Source organism: Saimiri boliviensis, chromosome 15 (genome assembly GCF_048565385.1).
Source record: "Saimiri boliviensis isolate mSaiBol1 chromosome 15, mSaiBol1.pri, whole genome shotgun sequence".
NCBI classification, from domain to species: domain Eukaryota; kingdom Metazoa; phylum Chordata; class Mammalia; order Primates; family Cebidae; genus Saimiri; species Saimiri boliviensis.
The window spans coordinates 90,412,595-90,440,119 of NC_133463.1; the positions used below are offsets into that span (position 1 = coordinate 90,412,595).

At 61.6% G+C, this 27,525-nt stretch overlaps 1 protein-coding gene across 2 annotated transcripts; it reads right to left on the minus strand.

The window, feature by feature from the left end:
- Positions 1-1,674: 1,674 nt before the first annotated feature.
- ARC (activity regulated cytoskeleton associated protein) lies at positions 1,675-26,822 on the minus strand. Of its 2 annotated transcripts, XM_074387237.1 has the most exons (4): positions 26,750-26,822; positions 3,078-9,561; positions 2,704-2,848; positions 1,675-2,460 (listed from the first exon to the last, which is right to left on the minus strand). In XM_074387237.1, exon 2 carries the CDS (start codon positions 4,871-4,873, stop codon positions 3,677-3,679), a length of 1,197 nt encoding a protein of 398 aa, XP_074243338.1. In that variant the 5' UTR covers positions 4,874-9,561; positions 26,750-26,822; the 3' UTR covers positions 1,675-2,460; positions 2,704-2,848; positions 3,078-3,676. The 2 variants fall into 2 exon arrangements, with proteins under 2 accessions (XP_074243338.1, XP_003942127.1); XM_003942078.4 differs by lacking the exon at positions 26,750-26,822 and having other exon boundaries at positions 3,078-16,915.
- Positions 26,823-27,525: the final 703 nt, after the last annotated feature.

Consider the following 27,525-nt stretch of genomic DNA (forward strand, 5'->3'; position numbering starts at 1 on the left):
CCCTGTCCCAGGACCTGGTCTTTAGACTGCAGGACTTTGGCACAGGGTCTGGGCCCCTCCGTCCCCCCCCACCCACCTGCCCACTCCAGCCTCCAGCCTCTTTACTTGGGAACACAGTGACACAGCTGCACCTCCATTACCTGAAGGGTTCTGATAGCCTGTTCCACAATGACAGGGAATCACTTGTTACTAAAAGGGAAGAGCGTCACAGCCCCCAGCTTTTCATGTGTGAAGTAGCACTTCCATGACAAATGACTGTTTTCAGGCAGCACCGTGGTGCCCAGCTTCCTGTTCCTGCCAATTTCCTCTCCCCATTCTTCCAGCGGCTTCATTATTTAAAAGAAATGCAAGAGAAGAATAGGGTGGAGGCGGCCCCTTCACCGTGGAAGCCCTGATCCAGCCCTGCGCCTGGGTGACGACATTTCCTGGCAGCAGGTGGCTCTCTCTGCTTGGTCTCCCGTTTCCTGCTCTCCCCGGCCCCTTGCTGCTGCAGGCGCAGTGAGCTCAGCGCCAGGACCCCGAAGGTGCAATGCCCCCCCGGGTGGGAGGGGCTGAGCTGGCGCCACCCACCAGCTGCCCTCATGTCTTGGCCCAGGATCCCCAGGAGAAGAGCAACCCCACCGAAGGGGCGGGCGCTTCCAGCAGCAAATGACCAGGGCAGCTGTGAGGGTAGACCTGGCCAGGGTACCTTCTCAGTGGCTCAATCAAACCCTAACAGAGGCATTGCCCGGAAGGCATGGCACAGGGGCTTTCAGGAAAAGCGCCCTTGCGACCTGTGTGGCCTGGTTCAGTTCCTTGAAAGGCCTTAAAAGCTGAGGCTTCTGTGATGGAGAAGAAATTCCGCCCCAGGTGCCCGCTTCAGCCCACTCCCCACAGTTCGGCGGCCCTGTAGATTGCTGACTGGCCCAGCCGCCCCTCCATTGAGTAAGACAATTCCTTGCAATGAATTCCGTCTCCTGCCAGTCCTGCTTCTCGCTGAACACTGATGGGTCGGGGCTGATGCCTGCTCCAGGCCATCTCTTCCTTCCCCGGGGAACTCAGTGTCCCCTGCAAAGGCAGGGGGGCTGACCTCCCGCAGGGCATCGAGTTACCCTTGTTTCCAAGTTCTTCAGCTTAGACCATCGTCAGGATAGCATGCCCTGTTTTGCGGACGGGGAAAGTGAGGCTCAGAGAGACCAAGTTCATGAGCTGGCAGCCAGGAATGGCCAGGGTCCCCTCCCCAGCGGGGTCTGCACTGACTGGGTCTGCAGGGTGCCAGAGCCTGAGATGGCTGTGTGGGGCAAGCCCTAGCTATAGTCCCCCTGCACCCAGCTGTACACCCACGTGCCAGTAGGACTTACAGAAGGACAGGCCTCAGCTCAGCATGGACAGGGGCTCCCCCAGTCAGCAGTCACCCCTACTCATGGCCACCTCAGGCCCGGAGGTGGCGCTGACCAGGCCTAGTGGGCTGCGGGGGTCGGGGGCCGCTGCGTGGAGCCCCTAGGATGCTTCCGCCTGAGAACCCGGGACCCTGGAGGCTGCCCTGTTGGCGCTCCCCCAACCCCCAAGCCGCCAGAGCCCTCTCACTGCACCCCTGGGGTCTCCGGGGTCACTCTCTGGGCTGAGGGACGTGCGTCTGTAGCTCTACTCCTGCCCAGCCCCGGCATGTAGAAGAAAGCAACATGAACGCTCCAAGAAGTTTCAGCGTTTTATTAACAAAATCTTACAAAACGAGTCTGTCTTTGGGGTAAGGTGCACAGGGCCTGGACGGACATGTAAGGCCTGGTCTGTGTGGGGCAGGGGGCAGGGCTGGCCGCACCCTCGTGAGGTTTCCAGGGTCTCCACAGGCTCCAGGGCTCCCCCAAAACCTGTGCGGGCTGGTTATGGCTTATGTGTAAAAGTAACATCTGTGGGGCTGGCAGGGTGTGGGCTGAAGACTTGTCAGAGTGGTCGAGGGCTAGTTCCCCAGCGGACGAGGCAGACGACGAGCCCTGGCCAGCGCCTGCTCAGGCTGCAGATGCCAGCGGCCCGCCAGCACCAGGGTGCTGGTGTCGGGGCGGGGCGGAAGGCCTGGAAGAGCCCCAGGAGCAACCTCCCTGCAGCTGGGCTCTGGGCTCAGGGTTCCTGGGCAGGAGTAGGGGCGGTGGGCCCAGCCTTGGGGCTCATGAAAGCCTCTGGCAGAGAGGATGGCTTGGCAGCGGGCGGGGGTTCCCTGCTGGGCGGGAGGCAGGACCCCGACTCCTGCTGCAGTGGCTCTGGGGGCGGGCAGCTGGCGGCCAGCGGGGCGGGCTTAGCGGCAGGCCCTGGCCCTCATGCTGGCGCTCAGGGCTAAGCTGGGCTCTTGCCCTCTGCCGCAGCGACTCCTCTCTGTAGCCCCGCTCTGGGCTGTCCTGGAGCTTTGCCTCCCATGCGGGCAGCCTGCAAGGTGAGGGGTGGGTGGTGCCCAGCACAGCAGCAAAGACTTCGTGGGAACCTTGAGACCTGAAAGAAGAAGAGAGCAGGTGGTGAGGGACCAGGCGGGACAGCAGGCTCCACAGGGAGGGGCTGGGGATGACGGAGGGCCCTGCTCTCCCAGGGCTGAAGCCCCCAACCCTGTCAGAGCCTCCCAGGCTGCCCGAGTACTGGAGAGTGGCCTGGAACCCGGGTGTCTGGGGTCTGGGAAGGAGCTCATTTGGCAGGGACAGCTGATGGTGGGGCCTGGGTGGGAGGGGGGCGCTCCGTTACCTGCTGTCACTCTCCTGGCTCCGAGGGTGCCGGCTGCTGCCTCAGCCGGATTTGAGGACTCAGCCCCTCTGGGACCCTCCGCCTGCCACAGCTGAGTCATGAGCTGAGCTCTGATTCTTCTCCAGGCGGGTGTGAATCACCGGAGCTGGGGAAGAGAAAGCGCGGGTCCATGTGAGAGCTGGCTCAGCAAACTGCCCCTGCCTCCCACCCGGCCCCCTCTCCCCGATGCCCCCTCCATGACACCACCCCCACCCCATCCCTTCGGCTAACTTGCTGGGGGCCCCAGCTGGGTGGGCTCTCCTAGAAAACAGCCTCTGGGTCCCGCCAGCTCTCAGATGCCCCACGGTGGGTGGTACCTTGGGGCAGGGGCTCACCTGTGGGGCCAGGAGGCACCAGGACATCAGGTCTGCTGCTGCTGCGTTTGTGACTTCCGCTCTCCCCTGGGAGGAGGGGGCCGCTCTGCCCGAGGCTGGCCAGCTGCCCTGGGAGGCAGGGAGGGCGTCTGCTGGCTCTGGGGATGCCGGGAGAGGGCGGCGGCGCCGGAAGTCGAAGCTCCCTCAGCACTGGCTCTGCCCTAGCTCCTGCTATGGGGTGTCCCATGAGCTTGGTGGCCGCTGGCCCCTGCCATCCCGACACTTGGTTTTCTGGATGTTCAGAGGGCCTGGGCGTTGTAGCAGATTGAGGAAGCCGGGGTGTTGTGTGATGGCCCGAGTGTGTGGAGGGTGGGGTCCAGGCCGGGAAGACAGACGGAGGGAAGGGGCTGGGCGGAGCCCTGCAGGGGGGAGGGCTCTTTGCTGCTGGGTGCGGTGCCCACATCTGGATGACACAAGTGGGTGCAAGTCGGGCCGGAGCCCGAGGGGGCACCCAGCTGGACCAGGGCTTCCCCTGCAGGAGTCAGCCCCAGCTCAAAAGTCCTGGTGGGCAAAGCCACAGGCTGGATGTGATGGGCAGGCTGGGGGCTCCAGGCTGCCCTCTACTCAGGCTGGGTCCGGTCACTGGTCACAGACTCGCTGTTGGGGGCGGGCGTGAGGGTCTCAGCCTCGTCCTCGGCAGGGACGTGGGGGCCAGGGCCAGCCGGCTCGGCCGCCTGCTCCAAGTCGTCCTGCACCTCCATGCCCCGCTGGATGAGCTGCTCCAGGGTCTTGGGCAGCGGGTGGCGCAGGAACCTCTTGAGCTTGGGCTGCAGGGTGCCCACCACGTACTGGATGATCTCCTCCTCGTCGGCGTCCACATACAGCGTCTGGTACAGGTCGCGTTTGCGCCACAGGAACTGGTCCAGGGGCTCGCCCTGCTTCTGGGGCAGGTCTAGTTCCCGCTGGATGGCCTCCCGGGACAGCGTGCCCTCGCTGTACTGCAGGAACTCCTTCTTGAACTCCACCCAGTTCTTCACCGAGCCCTGCTTGAACTCCCACCACTTCTTGGCCGGCCCATTCATGTGGTTCTGGATCTGGGACAGCCAGTACTCCTCCGAGCCGCCCACCTGCCGCAGGTACTCCTCCAGGTGGCTCAGGAACTCCCGGGGGTCCTCGAAGATCTGCGTGTCCACGCCGGGGCCGGGCTGCCCATCCTCGCCGGGGACCCACGCCTGGTACTGCTGGGCCTCGGCGGGCTCCTGGCCAGGCAGCTCACCGGTGGCCGGGGGTGGGGTGATGGCGTAGGGGCTGACGGTGTAGTCGTAGCCGTCCGCCTCCTGGCAGTAGCTCTCGGGACCCCCCACGCCCACGGAGACAGTGTGGCGGGCCGGCTCGCCGCCCACCGGGTACTTGCCCCCCATGGACTCCAGGCGGTCGGCCCAGCGCTCCAGGCGGTAGAACACCTCGCGCCACACGTGCATCTCGCGCTTGACCCAGCGCTCCAGGTTGGCGATGGTCTCCTGGCAGCGGCACAGGCAGGCCTTGATGGACTTCTTCCAGCGCTGCGAGTCGCCCGTGGGCACGTAGCCGTCCAGGTTGCTCTCCAGCTTCCCCACCGAGCGGTGCAGCCCCTTCAGCTCGCGCTCCACCTGCTTGGACACCTCGGTCAGCAGGTGCCGGTGCGTCCGCCGCACGTGCTCCAGCATCTCGGCCCGGCACTTCCCGATCTGCAGGATCACGTTGGGCTTGGCCGCCGGCCCGCCCCGCGGCCCGGGGTAGGCGTGGAGCCCGCCGCTGGTCCGGTGGTCCAGCTCCATCTGCGCGCAGAGGCCGGCGCTCGAAGGGGCGCAAACTCGTCGGGGCCGACGGGGTGGGGGGCGCAGGGTCCGGCGGCGGAGCCCGGTGGCCTGGGTCCCTTGCGGAGCTGCGGGGAGCGCCTGACTGTCGCTGCGGGCCGGCGCGGGGCTGGCGAAGCGCGCCCCGAGAGGCAGGTCCCGCTCGGCTGCGGAGGGAGGACGCGGCGCCCGAGCTCTGCGCTGAGCCCCGGCCGCAGGCTCTTTATGCCGCCAGCGCGGCCCGTGGGCGGCCGGCTCGCCGAGCCCCGTTTCTCATTGGCTCCGCCGCAGGCTCCCCGCCAGCGCCCCGCCCGCGCCCCTGCAGGCCCCGCCCCGCGCCCACTCGGCTCTGGGCGGCGGAGGGACGGGAGGGCCCACCCCCTGCACACTCCGCAGGGCCGGGATGACTAATCCCTGGGCTCCGCACCTCCCACCCCAGGTGGCGGGGCTCATTTAGCCTGCGGGGACCGGAGGGGCTGAGCGGGGCCCTGGGAGCCCCTTCCACACCCCTCCCAGCGCCTGGCAGGCTGTCAGCTGCTGCCTCCCTCCCGGGGTCCCACGGTGGGTTTTCTCTCCACTCGCCTCTCTTGGGAGTCTGGAGGGGGTTGCGCTGGCCACTGCTCTCCTGGGTCCTCACTGCCCTTGCCCCTGCCTGCCCAGCTCTGCGGGGTGTGCAGCTTAGCCCCGCAAGGACCGTCCCCATCAGCCCCCTAACCCTGTGCCCAGAGGCTCCGCAACTCTACACACACAAAAAATGTGAGCTCCCAGAAGTGGCTTTGCGCTCCCACCCACCCCTGCCTGGTCCTGAGTCCAGGTCTTGGGCTCTGCGTGAGGCACACACGGCCAGGCCGGCTCTGCCAGAGCCTGACGTTGATGTGCATGAGTGGCACGTGCCTGTGTGGCAGTGACTGGACGGGGCCGCCCCAGGCCTCCACACCCAGGTCTCTGGTGAGGCCCAATACTTTTCTGTGTTTCTGGGGAAATCTGGCAGCTGCTACCTGGGAGTCGGGGTTGGAGGACGTGGAGGGGACGTTTGGCCCCCGGTGAGGGGAACTGGGCCCTGAAGCCCCCAGCTACAGCAGAGACCTGGCCAGAGGCTCCAAGACTTCTAAGGAGATGGAAGAGGGGAGGGAGACAGGGAGGCAGGGAGGGGGGAGAAAGGAGGGAGAGGAGAGGGGGAGGGAGGAGAAGAGAGCGGGGGGGGGGGGGGGGGGGCGGTGCTGGCAGCACAGTGCAGCGCGAGAGGCAGAGGGAAGCCGAGCACCATATAAGGAGCGGGGCTCCGGAAGCCGAGACTCCCTCGGGAGGGAGGCCCTTTCTGCCTCCCTGGCAACCGGGTGGGGGGAGGGACGCCCTTCCTGAGCTACTCCGATGCTGGCTGGATCGGCATGGGTCTCGGGTCCTCCGACGTCCCCCATGCTCCCCAGGCCCCACACGGGTGAAACGCACCATTCCCCAGCTCCAGAGGGGTGAGAGCACATCACTGCTGACAATCAAGACACCTTGTCCCTGCCGCCAGCTGCCCTCTTCCTCTTAGACACACACGGGCTGCACACTCATACCTCCACACACACCCCCACATACACACTCATTCCCCCCACTCTAACCCCACCCCGCACACACACTCATAGCCCCCACTCAAGCCCACCCCATACACTCATGCCCTCACTCACAGCCCCCACACACACACTCATGCCCCCCACTCAGCCCTCCACTCCCCCCGCACCCCATCTTGTTCAGGCATTCAAGGGCATACAGGTGCCCACTTGCTGGAATCCCTGCTCTCTGCCCACCCTCTGAGCCCCCCCCAATCTCCCAGGGAGCCCTCTCGTCGCCTCAGAGCCAGTCTGTCTCCTCCTTCCTTCCGCCCCTGGGGGGAATGTCTTTCTGGAAAAGCTCCCCCAAAATGGCTCTCCTGGCATTTCTAATTAAAGGTAAGTGGGCGGACAGAGAAGGGAGGGTGGAGGGGCACGGCGGGGCTGGGAGGGGAGCCAGGCAGAGAAGCCTCTGGGAGCTTCCCACTGCTCTACTTCGGAATCCCAAGGAGAGGAGCTAGGTGGGCACCTGCGGGGTGGGCAGAGGCCAGCACCCTTGGATGAGTGCAGCTGGCAGTCACAGAGGGCCACGTGTTTGGGTTGAGGCCAGCCTGAGCCTGTCGGTGTTGGCTGGGCACTGGGCGCTGACCGTGCATGTGTGGCCACTGTGAGAGCCAGCACTTCGGTGACCAGGGACCAGCCCGGTCAGGGTTTACAAGCCCGTGTGGCCCCTGGCGTCCATGCCAGGGCACAGCTCTTCAGCCTCTGGCCAGCAATGTCTTCCAGCTGCCACCCTCACCCGAGGCATCAGCAAGCTGACAAGGAGACAGGACTGGGGACATGTGAGCCAAGGTCACAGATGGTGCAGCTGCCTCAGTTTCCTCACCTGCATGGAGGGAGCCAGTCCTGGAGAAGGGCAAGTGTCCAAGGTGGCCCAGGGAGCAGGGCAGGGCTGGGCAGGGGCCAGGCCTTTGGTAAGGAATCCTGGTGTCCTGGATGGCACGTGGGCAGGGAGCATTGGGGTGTCACACAGAGCCCCATCTTCCCCTCCCCAGTTCTCTCCAGCAGGGGCTGCAGAGGCTGTGAATGCAGGCCTGAGCTGACAGGTGACAGGCCACAGCCGCTGCTGCCGGGAACACTTAATCGCTGCCCAATTATCACCCCAGAAGCTTCACCAAACCCCCGCACTGCAGCCTCAGGAAAGGAGGCCAGTCTGGCTCCCATCGGCCTGGGGCGGGGCCTCTCATGACAGGGTCCTGCCCAGAGCCTCTCTCTAGCCCACCCCCAACCCTGCCTGTCCCTGACAGCCACCAGAGCAGTGTGACCTGGGGGTGCAGGTTGGGGAAGGGGCGGGGGCTGGACCTGGGCGAGGACGTCAGGAGGACCCCCACTCTCCAAGCCGAGCTGGTGAGCTGCTGCGTACGTCTGAGCCCCATCTGCCCGAGGAGAGGGGTCCGGCAGGGGAGGGAGGGGCGGCCCGTGACCCCTAGGCTCTGTTCACAGCTGAGATCCTGGTGGGTTCTGACACCCCCCAAATGCGCCATCTCAGGGAGGCCCCCAGACTCAGACCTTGCTAACCTCCGGTCCAGTCCTTGGGACGGGAGACACCCTCCCTCCCTCCCTCCCTCCTTAAGAGTGCTGTGACAGTCTCCACCAGGCTCACACCAGCCTTGAGGGACCTATTAGTGCTGGCTCCTGAGCCCCCACCGTCTAGGTCCCCAGAGGCTTGTGGGGTACCTGCTCTGAGAGGCAGGGGCAGCCCTGGGCCCTGGGCCTCCCTTCTCCTTCTGGGGTGCCCAGCCACCCCTGCTCCACCCTGATCAGAGCGAAGGAAGTCGGCTGTCTGCCTGCAGCTCCAGACTGCCGCGGCCCTGGCTGACTCACACCACCGGGGCCCTTCTGGGCTGCCAGGAGAGTTTGCAGGGTGGCTGCTGACCGGGGGCATCCTGCGGCTCCCTCAGGCTGGCCCTGCTGATCCCGGGTGCCAGCAGTTCGCACTGCTCAACAGGGAGAGACAAACACAGGCCCCTCAGGGCAGAGCTCACGCCCACCCACCCCACTCACACACATGCACACACACATGTGCACATGCACGGGCACCCCCGCCCACCCCGTCTTTGCACACGTTCCGAGGCTCCTGCTGCTGCCCTTTTGTGTGGGCCTCGTGGCTAGTCTGGGTGGAGTGAGGAGCCGGGCAGCAGGGAAGGGGTGCGGTGGTCTCAGGGGTTGGTTTGGGCACCTGCCACCAACATGTGACCACTTCCCGGCCTTGTGACCTTATCTGTCACCACCCACTGCCCAGTGGGGCTGGAAGAGAAGAACCAGGCTGCCCCATGCCCTCAGGGTGACCACTGCTGGGCCAGACTGCATGGGCAGACATGATGGCCAGCCTCTCGGCACTTGCTCCCACCTCACTGTCCGGCGCAGGGCTCCACAGCTGCAGGAGCTGCAGACCTCTGACCTCGCTGGGCTCCCAGGCTGGACACCCACCCAGCTGTCTTCTTTTTCTGTGACCTCTTCCTTGCAGGCACAGGGCAAGGCTGTCTAAGAGGCCTGGCCTGGGTGAGTCCCTGCACCACCCTACCGGTGGTACCCACAGGTGAATACTTGAGCATGGGCAGGGTCTGGCCCGGAGCAGGCATTGGTGAGGGTCTGAGGGTGGAACGGTCCCTGTTCTGTTCCTGTCTAGTCAGGAAACGTTGGGCAGTTGCTCACCGGAGGCTCAGCTTTCCAGCAGGGAAGTGGGTGGCAATGCCAGGGCCTCGAGGGCCCGCTGGGAACCATGGGGCCCTGGGAGCCTCATCCCTGGCCTCGTGCCACCTGGTCCAGTGAGGGTTCTCCCAGCTGTTCCTGCCAGAGCCTCTCGTCAGTGCCACTCTGGAGGCTGAGAAGTAGCCAGGGGGTCCCACCCTTGCCTCCTCAAGAGGGGTTCTAGAGGCTTCCTCGCCCTGTCTACCTCCTCTGTCTCACGAGGCCTGTCCAGCGCCTGCCCTGGTGTCGCTCCTGCGGTGGCGGCACAGACCTGGTTGTGTGTTTCGGGGGCAGCTGGCAGAGGGTAGATCTGGGTCCAGGCAGCTGCGAGGACACTTGAGCCCTGCCATCGCTGTCTTGAGGGCCACCTGCAGTGGGGACAGGCTGGGGAGGCAGAGAGCAGCGCTGGGGGTGAGGGTCCCAGTCCGCCTCCAGAGCATGGGCATCGCACAGCAGGGGTTAGGGCTGTCTGGGGAGAGACCCAGGAGGCAGAAAGCATGAGGTGGGAAAGTAGGGGGCAGAGGAGATCAGGACGCAGCTGCTCTTGCTGGCCGCCCAGGGAGACGCCCTTGCCTCGGCTTCCACAGGGGTCCTTAGGGGTAGGAGGACCTGCCCCAGCCCGCAGAGTGGGCCAGTGACAGAGATGGGGGTCCTCTTCCTTCAAGCCTCCTGCCCGACCTCCGGCCTCAGACAGCCTCTGTGAGACCCCTGGAGGGGGCCAGGGTGGAATGGGGCAGGGGCCTTGGGAGACCCCATCAGTGCTGGGCACAGTGCTTGGTGTTCCCAAGGTGGCACCAAGAGCCGGGAAAGGCCCTGAGGGATGAGAGGGGCCCCAGGGTGTGGGCTGGCTCTGGTACTGGTGCAGAAGGTGAAGCTGATGGCCAGGGGACCAGTGGGCAATGCGTGCAGGGCAGGTGGGCCGAGGGGTCTCCAAGCTCCTCCCTCTGCAGCCTCCCCGGCCCCTGGAGCTGCAGGAACATTTTCTTTCTGGGCCCCCCCGCCCCTTCCTGTCTTCCTCTTCTCCCGTTGGCAGGCTCTGTGCTGCTGCGTCCCTGTCCCTGGAACAGGCAGCCTGTTCGTTCCGGGCCCCCACACACCAGACCCTCCTCCCTCCTCCTTCCTCCTTCCTGCCTCCTGCCTCAGCACCTCCCGGTCCAGCCTCCAAGGAAAGTTCTGTATTTTTCCAGCGAGCCTGGCCCAGCTGCACAAGCATTCCCTTGGGGCCAGCAGGCTCACAAGAGCCTGTGCCTCTGTCAACTATGGGCAGACAAGGGCCGTGCACATCTCATCACCGCCACTCCAGCCGTGTACGGAAGGGGAAATCGAGGCCCAGAGAGGGCCAGGGATTAACCTGAGCCACACAGCAGGGAAGGCCAGAGCCAGGGCGGGAAGTGCGTCTGGGGTCTGGGGGAGACCTCCAACCTCCCAGAGGCGTCCCATAGACAGTCCTATTTCCCGTGTGACCACGGGTGAGTCCCCTCTGCCCCCACGCCCTCTCTGGCCTTGGTTTCCTCACTGAGGAAGTGCAGCGAGGAAGTGAGGTGGGGTGATCAGTCATTCAGTCAACAAACAGTTCCTGAGACAGGCTTGGCAGGCGCTAGGCCAGACGGATGTATGACCCTGGGAGAGGGTGGAGTGCAAGGAGGTTCAGAGCACCCCACAAAATAAGCAGGTGGACATCACTGTGCCCCCCGCAGCACCAGCAAGTCACCCCACTCAGAGCCTCAGAGCTCTCCAAAGAACACCCACAGCTCTTTCCTTCTGGCAGCTCTTGCTGGGGGGATCAGGCTGGTCCCCTCTGACTGGCACTGCCCACGCTGGGACACAGGAGGAGGGCCATCTGGGCACTGCGGGAGCAGATCCCGAGTGCACACGAGGAGACAGGTGTGCAGGCGGGAGCAGCAGGAGAGCTGAGGCACTTCACAGCGGGTGCCTCCAGCCTGGTCTGAGCATGGGATGAAGAACCAGGCTCCGCGCCTCCTACAACTGCCCGACGTGCTGGGTGACCTCGTGCAAGCCACTCAACCTCTCTGGCCCCAGGTGCTTGTCCACAGCAGACAGCCTGGACTGAAGGGAGGCTGAGGCCCTTCTCAGCTTGGGTGGTGTGCAGAGGGTGAGGAGGAGCTCGTGGGCCCTGGATCACCAGCTCCTTCCACCCAAAATGCCCCATCCACTCCACTGCCTGCCAGCCCCGTTCACCTGACAAATGTCCCAGTGTTAACACCTGAGCATCAAGAGTTGGCTTTGCTGAAGTGCTGTCTGAACCTGATCCCAGCATTGCCACCTCTGGGAAGCCTTCCTGGCTTCCTCGTGCCATGTCGATTGAGTCTTCTGTGTGCCTTGGCCTCCCCTGTGTGTGCTACCAGAGGAGTCCCTGAGCACTAACGGAGTCTTCCTGTGTGTCTCTGTGGAGTGTGTGTGTGTGTGTGTGTGTGTGTGTGTGATAGTGTGCATGAGTGTGTGTGTGAGTGTATGAGTGTGTGTGTGTTTATGTGTGTATGAGTGGGGGGCCCGGGGGGCCTGTCTCTTGCACACCTACTGGTGTGTGCCCCGAGCTTGCCCTGGGCACACAGAACCTGGTTCTGTCTCCGTTGGAGATACTCTGACCTCCGTGCACAGCCGGCAGTGGGCAGGTGAGGAAGAGCCTTTGGGAAGAGGGCAGCGTGCGGGACCAAGGAGGAGCTGGGGACTGTCTGGGCTTTTTCCAAAGAGGGCAGAGGCTGGAGGCAAGGGAGACGGGGGAGGGATAGGTCCCAGGCCTGCCTCACCTTGGCCAGGATGGCAGCCTGGAGCTGGTGGGAAGGAGGAAGAAAGGGGGAGAGTGGGGGCTGGAGGGGAGTGGCTTTGCTGTGTTTGAGGACTGTTTAGGCGGCCAGGGCTAAAGGGGAGCTGGGGGTCCCCGGTGCCTGGTTGCCAGCATGGAACTGGGGAGAAATGTGAGGAGGACTTGCCAGGAGCCACTGGGGCCTGGCCTGGGGGGGTTGGAGCCTGGCGTTCCCCCACACTGGGTCCCCAGCCAGGCTGTGTGCCCACCCCACACCTCCCTGGACGCCCACCTGGCCCGGATCGTGCTGCAGGAACCCCGAGGGTGGCTGCCCCAAAATCAGGACAAAGGATTCATTGCCAGCTGGCCAGGCCAGACGCCCCCAGAGCCGGGGGTTCAGGATGCCCGTGCCAGGGAGGGGGTGGCATCCAGGACGGCATGCCGCCCCCACCCTGGTGGCTGCGCTTTCCTGCTGCTCTCTGCCTCTCCATTTAAATCTCTCCCCAGTGCCAGCCACACCGCCAGCATCCCTAGCTCACTTCCGGAGCCATAAAAGGAGAGAGGCTGAGAATAGCGCAGCTGTGACGCGGCCAGGAGCTCCTCACGCATGCAGGCTCTGCGCCACCCGCCCGCCGCCCGCTCTCTGAGGTGCTGGCCTGAAGGGACCCCTGCCCAGCCCCAGCCCTGCCAGCTGGGGCTTGACCCCGGACCCGGCTGGGAGGTCAGGGGCCACGAAGCCCCGCCCTCGCTCCTGTATAACACCGTGGGCTGCTGTGCTCCCCGGACTCGCCTTCCCTGGCACTGGGCCCAGGAGGGGCAGGCAGCGGAGGCCAGCGGGAGATGACCCTCACCCAAGAGGTCCTGGCCCTGCCCAGTGGCCCTTCAGGTTCCCACAGATTCCAAGGGACCCTTCCCTGGCAGAGGGAGCTGGCTCTGTGTGGGGTGTGGCACGGGCCTCACGGGCTGAACAGCGGCAGGTGCTGGGAGTCAGGCAGCTTCTCTCCCATGGCCTCGCCAGCCCTGGGCGATGAGGAGGATGCTGAGACCCAGAGGCCAGAGCCTCCTCTTCGCCAGGTCTCAGCACCACGTCCCCAGCCAGCCAGGTGCCCACATCTCCCTGGGCACTCCCAGCTCACTCGTGAGACTCAGCAGTGGGAGGTGAGGGGACACAGGGCTGGCAGCCTGGGGGGTCACGCTGGTCCCTGAGCTCAGAAGGGCCGTGCTGGGTTTAGCGCAGTGCAATTTGGATTTGCTTTTGGACAAAGGGCCTCTGCTTTCATTTGTGTTAGACCCAGCGATCAGGCCACTGGTCCCTCCTACCAGGGTCTCCTTCCTGGCCCGGGGGTTGGGGTGGGGAGCCCACTGCCCTGTGTGCTTCTGGAAAAGCAGGTGGCGGCAGAGGTCCTGTGGGAGAAAAGGAGGGCCTGCTGCATGCTGGGGATCTCCCTGAGTCTCAGAACAGCCGGGAGGGCGATCGGTGCCACCCCACTTTCACATGAGGAAACTGAGGCACAGAGATGGCTAGGGGGTGCTGGGGAACCCGGGACACAGTGATGACGGAGCCATTACTCGTACCCACGCTCTCCCGGCCCTGAGGCTGCCAGTCCTCAGCCTGCTGCGGGCTGCTGCTCCCAGGATGAGGGCCGGAGTCCTCAGGAAACCCTCTGCGCTGACCTCGGGGCAGCTGGATGGGGAGGCTCAGCTGGTGAGAAGCCTGGGCGGTCTGCGTGGGCAGGACCAGGGATAGCGCATCTTGGTCCCCCGTGAGCCCATGTCCCTCTGTTGCTCCTTAGTCCCAAGTACATCTGGTGGCAAACCTGGGGCCTGGGAGGGTGCGGCCAGCTGAGAGGGCTGCAGAGCCCTGAGTGGGCCGGGGGAGCCCGGGGTGGAGAAGCTGCTGTGGAAGCACACCCACCTCTGTGATGTTCGCTGCAGGCTGGTGCTGAGCCTCCTAGCAGCCTGGGCAACGGGTAGGTCAGGGAAGGTCGGGTGGGGTCAGCACCCACCCTGGCCCCTGGGCTTCTCTCACCATCCCTGGAAAGGGGCCTGGGCAGGACCCTCTCCTCTCCCTTCCTCCCTCTCCCAGGCCAGTGAGCTCTGAGGCCCCGAGGGGTAGCAATTGCCAAGACGGCAGAGGAGGGGATGCACTGCCAGGGAGGCCCTGCTGGGAAGGCTGCCCGCTCCGCACTCCAGGGGCTGTGTAACTCGAATGTCACTGGATCCTCTAAAATGCATTTGTTCCTTCCCGGGCAAGTCAGACCCGAGACCAGAGCCCCCACGGAGAGCAGCACCTGACGGTGGGGCCCCACCCAAGAGAAGAGCAGGTGCCTCAGGGGCGGCAGAGGAAGGCGGGCTGCGGGCTCAGGCTGGGTCAGGGCACGGAGCCGGGCAGGGGCCGCTCTGCTCACAGCAGGGGTCTGTCTAGGAAGGGCTCTGGGACCCCGGGCCGCCCTCAGCCTCCCCGGCCTCTGGTGGCTTGGGCTGTTCTCCTGGCCTAGGTCCTGCAGAGCCTCCCTCTGTCCCAGGGTCCGGGGCTGAGTGGACGCCTTCGAGGCCCACAGGCCACCTGCTGGCCGCACCCCGTCACGCGTCTCCAGCCATCCGTCTCCCTCTCTGTGGTCTCTGGCGCTCCACCTCTCTGTCTCTCTCCCCGCCCTGCCTCTCCCTGTCCCCGCTCCGTCTCCGTCCTGCCTCTCAGTCCCACTGTCCCTCTCTGTCCCCCTCTGCAGGTCTCTAACCCTTTCTTTCCCCCTCTGGCTCCAGCCCTCGGCCCTCCCTAAGGACAGTGGTAGTGCTCCTCACTCCAGGAAAAGGGGGTGTGCAGAGGGGAGGCCAGTCCTTTGCAGGGCATCCAGGTGGAGGCAGGGGTCACAGACTGTGGATCTCAAGAGGAGAGGGGGAGCAGGTGAGGCCAGTATGGGGCAGTTGTCTCACCACCGCAGACACCCTGTTCCCAGAACCGGTGGCCAGGGAGAAGGCAGAGGCTGGGGGGGGGGGGGGTGCCCATCCCTCCAGCTTCACCCTTGGATCCGCACCCCACCTCACAAGCGTGCCCCACCGAACTCCAGAAATGTGGGCCTCTCCACATCCCCAGCAGCCTCTGCGGGCCCTGGACCCACTCCTGGAGACTGAACCCCCGCCAGAAGTCCCCTTTCCTTTCCAAAACCTCCAGGACTGAAGCCTCAGCTCTCCTCCTGCCCTCCCTGCCTTGGCTTTGGCACCCGAGCAGGTTTGGCTTCTCCCCAGGCCTCCCCGCCATGACAGACCCACCCTCGTCCTCATCCCAGGGAGCTCCTCCTTCCCAGAGCCCCCAGGCTTTCCTGGGGCCTGCCTGCTGCCCGAGGCCTCCCTCAGATCTGAGATGCCCCATTCCAGGGTCTGCACAGGCCTAGGAGATCTGGACACCCTCAGGTTGTAGGTCAGGCTCCCCCAGACACTGAGCCGGGCCCTGGGAAGTCTGGTTTTCCATATGCAGGACAGAGACCCAGAGACCAACAGAAAGAGGTGAGATGGGCAACCAGGGGGCAGACAAGAGGGTCCTCAGTGCCCAGGCAGTGCCTATCCTCCAAAACACAGGATGGGGACACGGAGGCCCCAGGGCCCCCAGCCCAGCCTCAGGACCCTGGGAGCCCACCCTCGCCAAAGGTGGAAAGCTAAGGTGTGCCCATAGCCACTGGGGTATGCACAGTTGCCCAATTTTCATAAGCAGGAGCTGCTTCAGGAGCTGAGAATCTCCAAGGAGCCCCTCTCCTGGCTGTGGGAGGGGTGGGCCAGACCCTGGATGCCATTCTCACCCAGAGGGGTGCCCACCAAGGTTTACTGCCCTCCCACAAGTGGCTCAAGGTCTGACCTGGATGCTGAATACCCCGTTGGTGAGCTGCCATAATTATTGTCACAACCACTTCCTCCCACCCTGCTGCCAGTCACCACCCTCAAAACCACCACCTCTTCCACCACAACTGTCGCCACTACCACCACCACCGTCATCTCTACCGCCACCACCAACATGGCCTCCTGGCACCGCCACCACCATTATCATCAGCACCATCCCCACCATCCCAACTACCGTCATCACCACAGCCTCCCGTCAGCACCACCCCACCACAGCCCCTTCCCCCACAGCCATCATAACCACACTCTCCACACGACACCAAACCGTGACCACCACCCTACATTCATTCTTGTCACCAACACATCCACCCAGGAGCTTACACCCCACCATGCCCACCATCTCACTTGTAGGCTTACTGCTCTCTCCACCTCTGCCAACCTCATTTCTCTACCACCAACCCAGGCCATCCTACCACCGCCATCACAACCACCACTTCAGCTATCTATCAATGCAACTGTCATCACCAGCACCACCACTGATGGCTGTCACCATTGTCTCCATCGCCATCAACCCATAACCGTGACCCCCTATGGTCACCACGCATAACCATGACGCTCCACTGTCACCACCCACCCCATAACCATGACCTCCCAAGTTACCACCCCATAACCATAACCTCCCACTGTCACCACCCCATAACCGTGATCCTCCACTGTCACCACTCCACAACCATGACACTCCCACTGTCACCACCCCATAGCCATGACCTCCCACTGTCAGCACCCCATAACCATGACCTCCCACTGTCACCTCCCCATAACCGTGACCCCCACTGTCACCACCCCATAACCATGACCCCCACTGTCACCACCCCATAATTGTGATCCCCCACTGTCACTGTCACCACCCCATAACCATGACCCCCACTGTCACCACCCCATAACCGTGACCCCCCACTGTCACCACCCCATAACCGTGATCCCCCACTGTCACCACCTCATAACCATGACCCCCCACTGTCACCACCCCATAACCGTGACCTCCCACTGTCACCACCCCATAACCATGACCCCCCACTGTCACCACCCCATAACCGTGATCCCCCACTGTCACCACCCCATAACAGTGACCCCCACTGTCACCACCCCATAACCGTGATCCCCCACTGTCAGCACCCCATAACCGTGACCCCCACTGTCACCACCCCATAACCGTGACCCCCACTGTCACCACCCCATAACCATGACCCCCACTGTCACCACCCCATAACTGTGACCCCCCACTGTCACCACCCCATAACCGTGATCCCCCGCTGTCACCACCTCATAACCATGACCCCCCACTGTCACCACCCCATAACCGTGACCTCCCACTGTCACCACCCCATAACCGTGACCCCCCACTGTCACCACCCCATAACTGTGATCCCCCACTGTCACCACCCCATAACAGTGACCCCCACTGTCACCACCCCATAACTGTGACCCCCTACTGTCACCACCCCATAACCATGACCCCCACTGTCACCACCCCATAACTGTGATCCCTCACTGTCACTGTCACCACCCCATAACGATGACCCCCACTGTCACCACCCCATAACCGTGACCCCCCACTGTCACCACCCCATAACCATGATCCCCCACTGTCACCACCTCATAACCATGACCCCCCACTGTCACCACCCCATAACCGTGACCCCCCACTGTCATCACCCCATAACCGTGACCTCCCACTGTCACCACCCATAACCGTGAACCCCCACTGTCACCACCCCATAACCGTGACCTCCCACTGTCAGCACTCCATAACCGTGATCCCCCTCTGTCACCACCTCATAACCGTGACCCCCCACTGTCACCACCCTATAACCGTGATCCTCCACTGTCAGCACCCCATAACCATGACCCCCCACTGTCACCACCCATAACCGTGGCCCCCGACTGTCACCACCCCATAACTGTGACCCTCCACTGTCACCACCCCATAACCGTGACCCCCCCACTGTCACCACCCATAACTGTGACCTTCCACTGTCACCACCCATAACCGTGACCTCCCCACTGTCACCACCCCATAACTGTGACCCTCCACTGTTGGTACCCCATAACCATGACCCCCCACTGTTGGCACCCCATAACCATGACCCCCCACTGTCACCACCCCATAACCGTGACCTCCCACTGTCACCACCCCATAACCGTGATCCCCCTACTGTCACAACCCCATAACTGTAAACCGCACTGTCACCACCCCATAACCATGACCTCCCACTATCACCACCCACAACCATGACCCCCCACTGTCACCACCCCATAACCATGACCCCCCACTGTCAGCACTACCCACTGTTTCCATCATCAACATCTCAGTCACCATCACCACACCACAGTGCTTGCCACTTCCTACTGCCACCACCTTTATTACATGAGCACCCCAATTCCAGGCTGCTTTCTTGTGACAACGGATTTTGCTGATTAAAGGGTAAGGGGGACAGTCTCAGGTTCAGATTCCAGTCCTAGTCATTACTGGCTATGGGTCTGTGGGCATGTTTTTCAACCCACTTTTCCTAAGGCACAGGAAGAACAGGATATCCCAGTTCAGACCTTGTTTCCTGTAATAAGGCATCCCTGAAAATCACAGATGGGCTGCCTGGCCCTCCAGAGGCAGCGGGTTAGGCTGTGGGTCCCTGCACCCCATCTCCTCACCCAGCCACCTGGCAGGTCTCCCAGGAGTACGTGACTCATGGGACGGTGTGTCTGAACCAGTGATCAGAATGACGATGTTCTGTCGCCAAGTCTCTGGAAGATTCCACCTTGCTTCAAAGATCAGATGAAACCCCAGCTGAGGAGCAGCTCCTGCACCCAGAGCTGGGTGTGGAGGACAGGACCACATTGAAGGCTTTTCAGGCTTAGCCTTGGAGGAGCATTGCTTCTAGCCCCTGTTTCTTCAAACCAGCTGTCACTAAAGAGAAGTTTCGCTTTCTGTGGCTACCAGAGCTGAGGGGTCTGGCGAATTCCAACGCGTTTGCTGAAATACCCATTTTGTGTTCTGACATCCGACTCTAATTACTGAGCAACAATCAAGAACCTGCCTGTGCTGTAGTAATCATTGCAGTGGTGACAGCGCCCACCTGGCAGGCGGGTGGCAAGGCTTCGGTTGGGCAGAGCCTGGCACACAAAGTGCTTGCTCCACGTCACTGTTCAGCTGTTATTACCACAATTATCACTGGGTGTGGGTTTGCACTGGCCCTGAGCTGGGTCTCCTATCGAGAAAACTCCGCAGCCATCAAGCCTCCCCCAGCCCAAGACAGCCACTGGGCACAGGCAGACTGGCAGGAGGTTATGGGGGTGAGGAGGAACACTTCAAGGGAGCTGAAGACTATGCCTGTTCCTGAGGCGCCTCCTCTGTCCACCAAGGGCCAGCTCCAAGTTCCTGCATGGAGGATGCCCTCTGACTCCGAGGCGTGCTTCCTACCCTGGGCTGCCACAGACCTGGAGCACCCCTGAATGCTCACGGTGCCACCAGCCCGGGAGCCACTTAAGGGCAGAGAACACACCCTGCTTATGCCTGGATGACCAGCGCCTGGCTCAACCCCCATGGGAGATACTCAGGGAGCATGCTGGGGGGCAGGTGTGGGTGGCCTACCCATCTACCTCACCAGGGGCGAGAAAGCAGCTGCTTTGCTGAGCCTCTTGCCAAGCAGGGGGCCCAGAACCACCCAGCCTGAATCTGAGACTTAGCCCTGGCTGAGCTCTACTTCCAGGATGTTGAGGAAACCCAGGAGTCCAGCAGCAGGGGAGGGCAGCAGCAGCTCAGCCTAGTGAAACCCACGCTGGTCAAGCTTCCCAAGGACAATGCTTTTTTGCCCTTCTTGCTTCTAATTAAAAAGAATTAGTCAGCAAAGTGGCACGCTTATGGGCAGTGCCAAGTGACATTACTGCATGGCTTTATTCATCAACGGGAGGGGCAGATCACACAGAATCTCATTCTCTGTGACTGCCTGGAAGACCAAGCCGCTTCCCAGCTGAACCAGTGACTCATTAGACTTTTTTTTATGGCTCCTTCTCCCTCTCTCTCCTTCTCTCAACCCTCCTTTCTTCACGTTTGGCTGGACCAGTCAAGAAAAGGCACGGTGCAGAAGCACTGTACAGGTATCAGACCCCCTCCCCTTTACAGGTGAGCCTGCTGAGGCAGAGAGGGGACCCCAAAGAGGAGGGGGCAGACATGAGCACAGAATCCAGGAGTGTGACTCCTCAGTCAGGGAAGAGCCTGCCACACAAGGTGGGCTTGCCCCAGAGAGGTCCTGGGGAAGAGGGGTCTGAGGAGCAGGGACTCAGCTCCGAGCTCAGCCTCGTCACTCTCCCTCTCTGGCCTCAGATCTCTTCAATGGACACTGGGAACATTAAGCCATGTCACCTGCCCACCGTAAAATCTGAGGACAAGTGGAACATCCAGGAATGGGGTTGTCACTTCCACTCCATCCTGGCTCTGGAGAGAACAACACTTTCTTTCCCACAAATGTCTGCAAGTGACTGAAGAGATGAAAACCACCTCAGCAATGGGTCAGACTCGCCCTCAGCCCTGATCTCTCTTTCTGGGTTCGTAGGGAGGGGTCTGAGGCCATCCCACAACCTCCAAGGAGGACAGCCTTTCAGAAAGTGAAGGGAATGTCCACTGCCAACCTACAGCAGGGGTAGGGGCTTGAAGAAGGCATGGTCTAAATCTGTGGACAGTCCGCTAAGCCAGTTTTCAGAAGAGTTCCCAGTCCACTTGTGGCCTCAGAGCCTGACATTCAATTGTCATCACCAACATTATTACCCCTGACACCCACCTGGCCAACACCCTCATTGCCTCCACCAAAACTAACTGTCACCACCACCAGTTCCAACACTGACACAAATGCCCTCGTCACCACCCCCAACCTATCAACTTTGACATCACCATGGTGGTTATCACTGTCGTTACTCTCACCATCATCTTCACTATCCCAGATAATATCACCATTGCCTTCACCATCATAACTATTATCATCACATGAGCATCAGCTTCACCATTATCATAATCATTGCTATTATTACTGATAGTGTTATCACCATCACCATCATCATCATCACTATGATGGATAATATCATTGTTTTCACCATCATAATCACCATCATTATTATTACTATCATTACCACTGATGGTGATATCACCATCATCACTATTATCATTATCATTATCATCACCTTCATCATCATCACCATTACCATCATCATCATCACCATCATCACTATCAACATCACCATCACCACCATCATTATCATCACCATCATCATTACTATCATTATCTTCACCATCATCCCTATCACCCTACCACCATCACCATCATCATTATCTTCACCATCATCCCTATCACCATCACCACCATCACCATCATCCCCATCACCATCACCATCATCTTCACCATCATCCCTATCACCCTCACCATCATCACTATCACCATTACCACCATCACCATCATCATTATCAGCACTATCATCACCATCATCACCATCACCATCATCTTCACCATCATCCCTATCATCATCACCACCATCACCATCATTATCATCACCATCATCACCATCACCATCATCTTCACCATCATCCCTATCACCCTCGCCACCATCACCATCATTATCTTCACCATCATCACTATCACCATCAGCAGCAGCAGCACCATCACTATTATCACCATCACCATCACCATCACCCCATCGTCATCAACACCATGATGGATAATAATGTAATCTTTGTCTTCACCATCATAAACCTCACCTTTACTATAGTCACCATCACCATCATCAGCACCATCACCATTGCCATCATCACCATCATCATCATCACTATCACCGTCATCATCACCATCATTACTATCACTATCATTGATAGTGACATGAACACCATTATTAACAGCAGCAGCAGCATCACCTTCACGATTATCATCACCATCATCGTCATCAGTCCAACAACACTATCGTGATTACCACCATTCCTACCACTGTCATTCTCATGACCTTCACTAAAACACCACTGTCACCATCATCGCTACCATTAATGCCACTGCACCTCAACACCATCCTCACGATTGTCATCGTCCTCGCTAGCAGGGTCATCTTTCCCATCGTCACCTTCATTAACATAATCTTCATTGCCATCACTTTTATATTTATCACCACCATCAACCCATTACAATGCAAATATGACCCTCATCACTTTCATCACCAATACTCTCCATGCCCAACCTCCCACTGTGGCCACACTCATCATCTGTATAACTATTAATGCCATGATCAGTGTTATCATTCTCCCATCTACCCGTCTTATCTACCCCTAACCTTCCACTCTCCATCTAGCAATTCTTCCCACCCACCCCGCCCAGCCTCTGCCCCACCCACTCATCCACCCTCCTAAGGCCCAAGGATGGATAAGCCCAAACCGTAGTTCTCCTAGAATCTGACATGTTCAGACCTCTGGGGCACAGCCCTCCATGGACTCTAGAAGTGTGCCCCAGGGACTCCAGAGCCCAGAAGGAGAGCTCATTGGTGCTGCTGGGGCTTCAGGACAAAACCTGAGTGGCTCCTGAGGAGTGGATGAGGAGGTGCCGGGGCAGTGGGCAGCTGCATGAGCCTGGTAGGCTCTGTCCCTTTCCTCTCTGTCAGGAAAGGGTCGAGAGGCTCCAGAAGGCTACAACCCTGGGATCAGAGAAGAGATGACTCTAAGGTGTGAGATCCCAGGGAGTCAAGCTCCCTTGCCACACCCTCAGATAATGGGTCAGATTCCTTGCTCACTCCTAGTTTACTTACTGAGGAACCCTCATGTTGATTCACCTTTTTTTTGTTCAACAATGCTTTATTAAAGACTTCCTTTGGTGGCACAGGTGACTCATCACACCCTGACATTGAGGAGTTCCTGGTTTGTTCGCAGGAGGCCGTTGCCAGAGGTAGGAAGTGCTGAGAGCTGCAGGGGTCCAGGGATGGCTCAGCCTCAGGGAGGGGCAAACACCATGAGAACTGGGACACCAGGGAGTGGGGAGTTGGGCAGGGATCTGCAGCCACCTCACAGAGAAGAAGACTGGGGTCCAGGTGGGTGCCCCAAAGGAGCCCCATCAACTGTAGCCTCCTTCCAGTGGCTGTAGTACCCAGGATTCCCACTCTCTGCTGGTGTCGGCACTCCCAGCTTGGTGAGAGCAGGGACCCAGGGCCCGTGATTTCAGCTTCGATCCCAAGTTGGGAGGCAAGTCCCCTCCTCCCCCTTTCCCCACACTCACTCTCTCAGCCTTTTCCCAAGGAAAGCCAACCTCTGGCTCTGGCAGAACAAGGTGCAGGGCCTGGGTTTTCAACCCTGTTGGTCAAGTTTATTCTGCTCAGGACCTGGCTGGATGCTTCTTGCCCCACCCCCACCGCCCCACTTCCATTCCTGCCAGGGGAGTGCTGGGTCCATCCCTGAGCAGAACAAACTTGGCCATGTGCAGAAACATGAGAGACTCACGAGGAATCGCCTCTCAGCACCATTTCAGAGGCAGACCCTGGAGGGGGACCATTCTCATGACTCCGGATCCTGTGGAGCGACGGTCAACCCTGCTGAGAACGGCCATGGTCTCTCATTAGACTCCCTGGGAGGGGAGCCTACCATGAGGCCTTTTGTCCAAGAGCTTTATTAAGGGGGTCTCAGGAGAAGCAGGACTAGGAGGGGAAGAGCTGGGCAAGGCTTTGTTCTCCGTCAGAAGCCAGCTTCAGCTGAGCTCACTGGGGGCCCTGGGGCATGAAACCACTGAGCAAGTGCCCCTGGAGGTGGAGGGCGGCTTCCGGACCCTGTGCCAGTCAGTGCAACAAATTTTCCAGAACCGAGAAGAGCCAGACAGCAGGAACCATTTGTACTCTCTCTTGGTTTCCGTCCCTCTTCTCCGAGCGTGATAAGGTCAGGAACTCGGGAGGGGCTCAGCTCAGGATGGCTCTGAGCTACAGTGGAGGTGCCAGCTGGGCTGGGTCATCTGAGGGTTCCACTGAGGAGGCGTCTGCTTCTAAGCTTATTCACACAGCGTCTGGCAGAGGCCTCAGTTCCTCACTGGTTGTAGGCTGGGACACACACACATACACACACACACGCCAGCTCCCCAGCGGGGCCCAGGGACAGCTCTCAGACCCAAGTCGTTGCTGACCCTCCCTGGCCCTTGCTGGAGCCTCAGTGAACAGCAAAGCAGCCGAGGGGTCTGCGCCTCTCCTTCAGCACCTCGGACAGGGCTCGCCTGCGCCCTGCCCTGTGTTGGCAAGGGGCAGGTGGCAGGGGCCTGCCCCGCCAGGCGTTTCTGGGCAGTCTGAGGGCCGGATCCCTCTCCCCTGGTGGCCCTGGGACAAATGCCCCGGGGAACTGCGAGCGAAAGAGGAGTGCAGGGAGGGCGGGGAGACGGCAGCCGTCTTGTACTCGGGTCAGGGCAGCCTCTGCCCCTTGCTCACTCAGGCTCCTGGCGGAAAATGGAGAGGATGGGATCTCTCCTCAGAGGCTCGTCAGGGGCACGCAGGGATGCGGTGCCGTGGGGGCACAGGGCGCCCCACCGCACTCTGCTGGTCTGGCCACCCCCACCCCTTGCCAGGTTCATCCCGTGAAACCCAGAGACCCTCTTCTCCCAGAGTGACGAGGGAGGCCCCGCCCACACTCACAGCCAGTGAGGCATGGCCACTGCCCGGGGCCATGGTCCTGGAGGCGAGGCCGTGGTGCCCGAGAGGGTAGCACCGTGGTGCTGGAGTGGGGGCACAGCATCCTAGAGGGCGCTGGAAGGAGGAGGCTGCTGCTGCTGTGGTTGTGGGGGAGAGGGGGCTCGCCCCGTCCAGCGCCATGGCCCCGCCCCTCCAGCGCCATGGCCCCGCCCCTCCAGCGCCATGGCCCCGCCCCTCCAGCGCCATGGCTCCTCCCCTCCAGTGCCATGGCCCCACCCCATCCAGCACCAGGGCCCCGCCCCATCCAGCGCCATGGCCTCGCCCCTCCAGCACCATAGCCCCGCCCCCTCCAACACCATGACCTTGCCCCATTCATGGCCCAGCTCCAGTAACCCCTGGGGGAAGGAAGATCTGTGCCTCTTCTCTACAGGGTCCCAGTCCCTGGGCTCAGTCAGTGTCTCCACAGGGCCCCTCGATACAGGGGCTGTCTGAATGGGTACAAGGCCAGGCAGAAGTTTGCTTCCCCTGAGGGCCACCGCTAGCAGGGCATTCTGGGGCCACCCCGCCCTGGGACCTCCCAACATCCTGCCAGTCCCTTTTGCCACGTCTCAGGACAGCCTCCAGATCCCTGCAGTAAAGAGGCCCCAGCTGGCGACTGAGAGAGACCAAAGCCCAGGAACCCACAGCCTCTGAGGGTGGAACCTGAAGTAAAGGGTGGGGGCCTTGCCTCCAGGGCTATGACCCCTTTGTTCTGGCGACCAGGGGCCCTCCCCACTGCTGGGAAGGTGTAGCCCTGGGTGCTGTCCCAGCAGCCAACTGGACAGGCTGGGGGTCCAAACTCGGGGGACTTCAGCTGTGACACCTCTCCTCCACTCCAATGAGTCAGCTCCCCCGTCCACCCCCAGGACTGCTGCCTGCCGCCCAGAGGACATACACTCTCCGTCGGTGTGGAGCTGTGGTGGGGGCGAGACAAGGGGAGTGTGGCCAGGGACGGCACTGAGTCACCGTTGGGGAGGAGGCAGGAAGGCGGCTCTTGACTTCTCTGGGTTAGGAACAAAGCACACACCTGCGGACACCCACCCCCTGGTCTCACCCTCCATACGGTCCTCAGGGGACGGGGCCAGGGCTCAGTGTGTGCCTGGGGTTGGAGCAGAGTCGGGGCCAGGGCCAGGGCCAGGTCTGGCCCTCCTATCCTGGCTGCCAGAAAGAAGCGTCCATATTAGGCTGGAGCTCTGGCCTTTGGGCCTCTGCTGGCCCACACTTGTCCACCTTCCACACTTGCTGCAGGCCCTTGGGTGCGCCCTCCCAGCATCTGTCCCTGTGGCCATGGCCTCCGCTCACTCTGAACAGCATGTAGGAAGCACACTGCCCACCCTGTGCCGGGCACTCCGGCCACCCAGAGGAATCAGCCTGGCGGGAGCCCAGGAAGCAACAACACCTTCCTGTAGACACGGAGGGGTCAGCGCTGGTCACTAAGGTCTCCCTGGGAGCGGGGAACCAGAGGGAGCTGGGAAGATTCCTCTCTTCTTGCTTTCATACCTCTGTTCTTAATCTGATTTCTAGTGAGCTAAGATACCTTCCCTGATGTGCTCAGACCAATAACTTAGAAATACCTTTGTTATAAGAAAAAGACAATTACCCAGCCCCAGGAATTTGTCATTAGGCACAAACGGACCAAGACACCCTCCCAATGCCCCTGGTACTGCACAGGCCAGAGGAGAGTGGGCAGGGCGTGTTCTGGGCGATCACAGGGACCTGGGGCTGGCCATGGGAGGGGACAGCAGAAGGCGGCCATTGGAGGTATGGGAGGAGAGGCGAGCTTTTCTGAGCTGACCCTGGGAACAGAAGGCAAGGAGGAAGAAGGCAGGCTGCAAGGCCCTTCTCCCCGTCCCCCAGGAGGCCTCAGGGAGCCCCTGCCAGGCCCTGGGCCCCTGTCCACCCAGTCAGTCCCGTGGCCCAACCTCTAACACCTGCCTTTCCCTGCATTCCCTGGGCTCTTCCCAAGAACCCACCTCCCCAGGAGTTGGACCCAGGCCCCTGCCCCCAGTGAGAATGGGGCCTTTGGGAACGCAGCTCCCTCAGCCCTGCTGGCCCCTTGCTGCAGGGGCACCAGGCCCCACCCCGGCCCCTGCCAGGGGCTCCCTTGCTTCCTCCATGCCCCACTTTCCTCTGAAATTTGCTTCTCACCTTCCTGCAGGGCCACTGCACCCAGCCTGACGGAGATCCTCCGGGATCCTCTGGCCCTGGCCCCGCTGCCATCCCACAGCCCACACAGAGCCTGTGGCTCCCACGTACCTTCACTGCCCAGACCCACGCCGGCCTCCGGGCTGAGCTGGGAGGAACCTGCTCCGTTGGCCCAGGGCACCTGCATTCTCTGAAGAGTCCGGCAGAGGGCACTGTTTGCTCCCCGAGAACACAGCAAAGCCTGGGTCTGTGCGGAAGGGGGTCTGGGCCACCCACCCATTGTAGGGTCCACACCCTGCGGCACAGCCCCTGCCTCCAGCCGGGGGGCTGTCCTGGGAGGGGCTGTCACCCCACTTGGCTTTCTGGCTTCCGCCTGGGGGCAGCCAGTGAACTCGGACACCGAAAGCCACCAAGGCCCCCCACCCTCTGGCCTCTGCCTCCCCCTGGCCCACTGGCTGCCCAGGGCTGGCCCACAGCTAGAACGTCAGCTACTGCCCACAGACACAGCCCCTACACTGCTTCTGCCCAGTCTGTGCAGTCCGGGCCACAGCTGCTCCCCCAGGGTGGACCCCAGCTCTGCTGCAGACACAGGGGCTCGGGGTGCTGAGCAGTGTGCCCAGGGCAGAGAGCCCAGAAGGGGACAGCCAGGCTGCCAGGGAGGGAGTGTGGGCAGAGGCTGGCATCCCCAGGCCCAGTTCCTGGCAGCCCCTGGCAGTCCCAGGAGAGACTGACGTGCTGGGCATCTGCACCCACTGATTCTGTCAGAGAGCTGTAGCAGCGCCAGGCAGGCTCCTTCCAGGCACCGGGGCTCCAGCCTGCTCTTTGGCCAGGGAGGGCAGGCCAGGCTGAGGCCACTCCACACGGGCGTCCAGAGTTGGAGTCCTGTG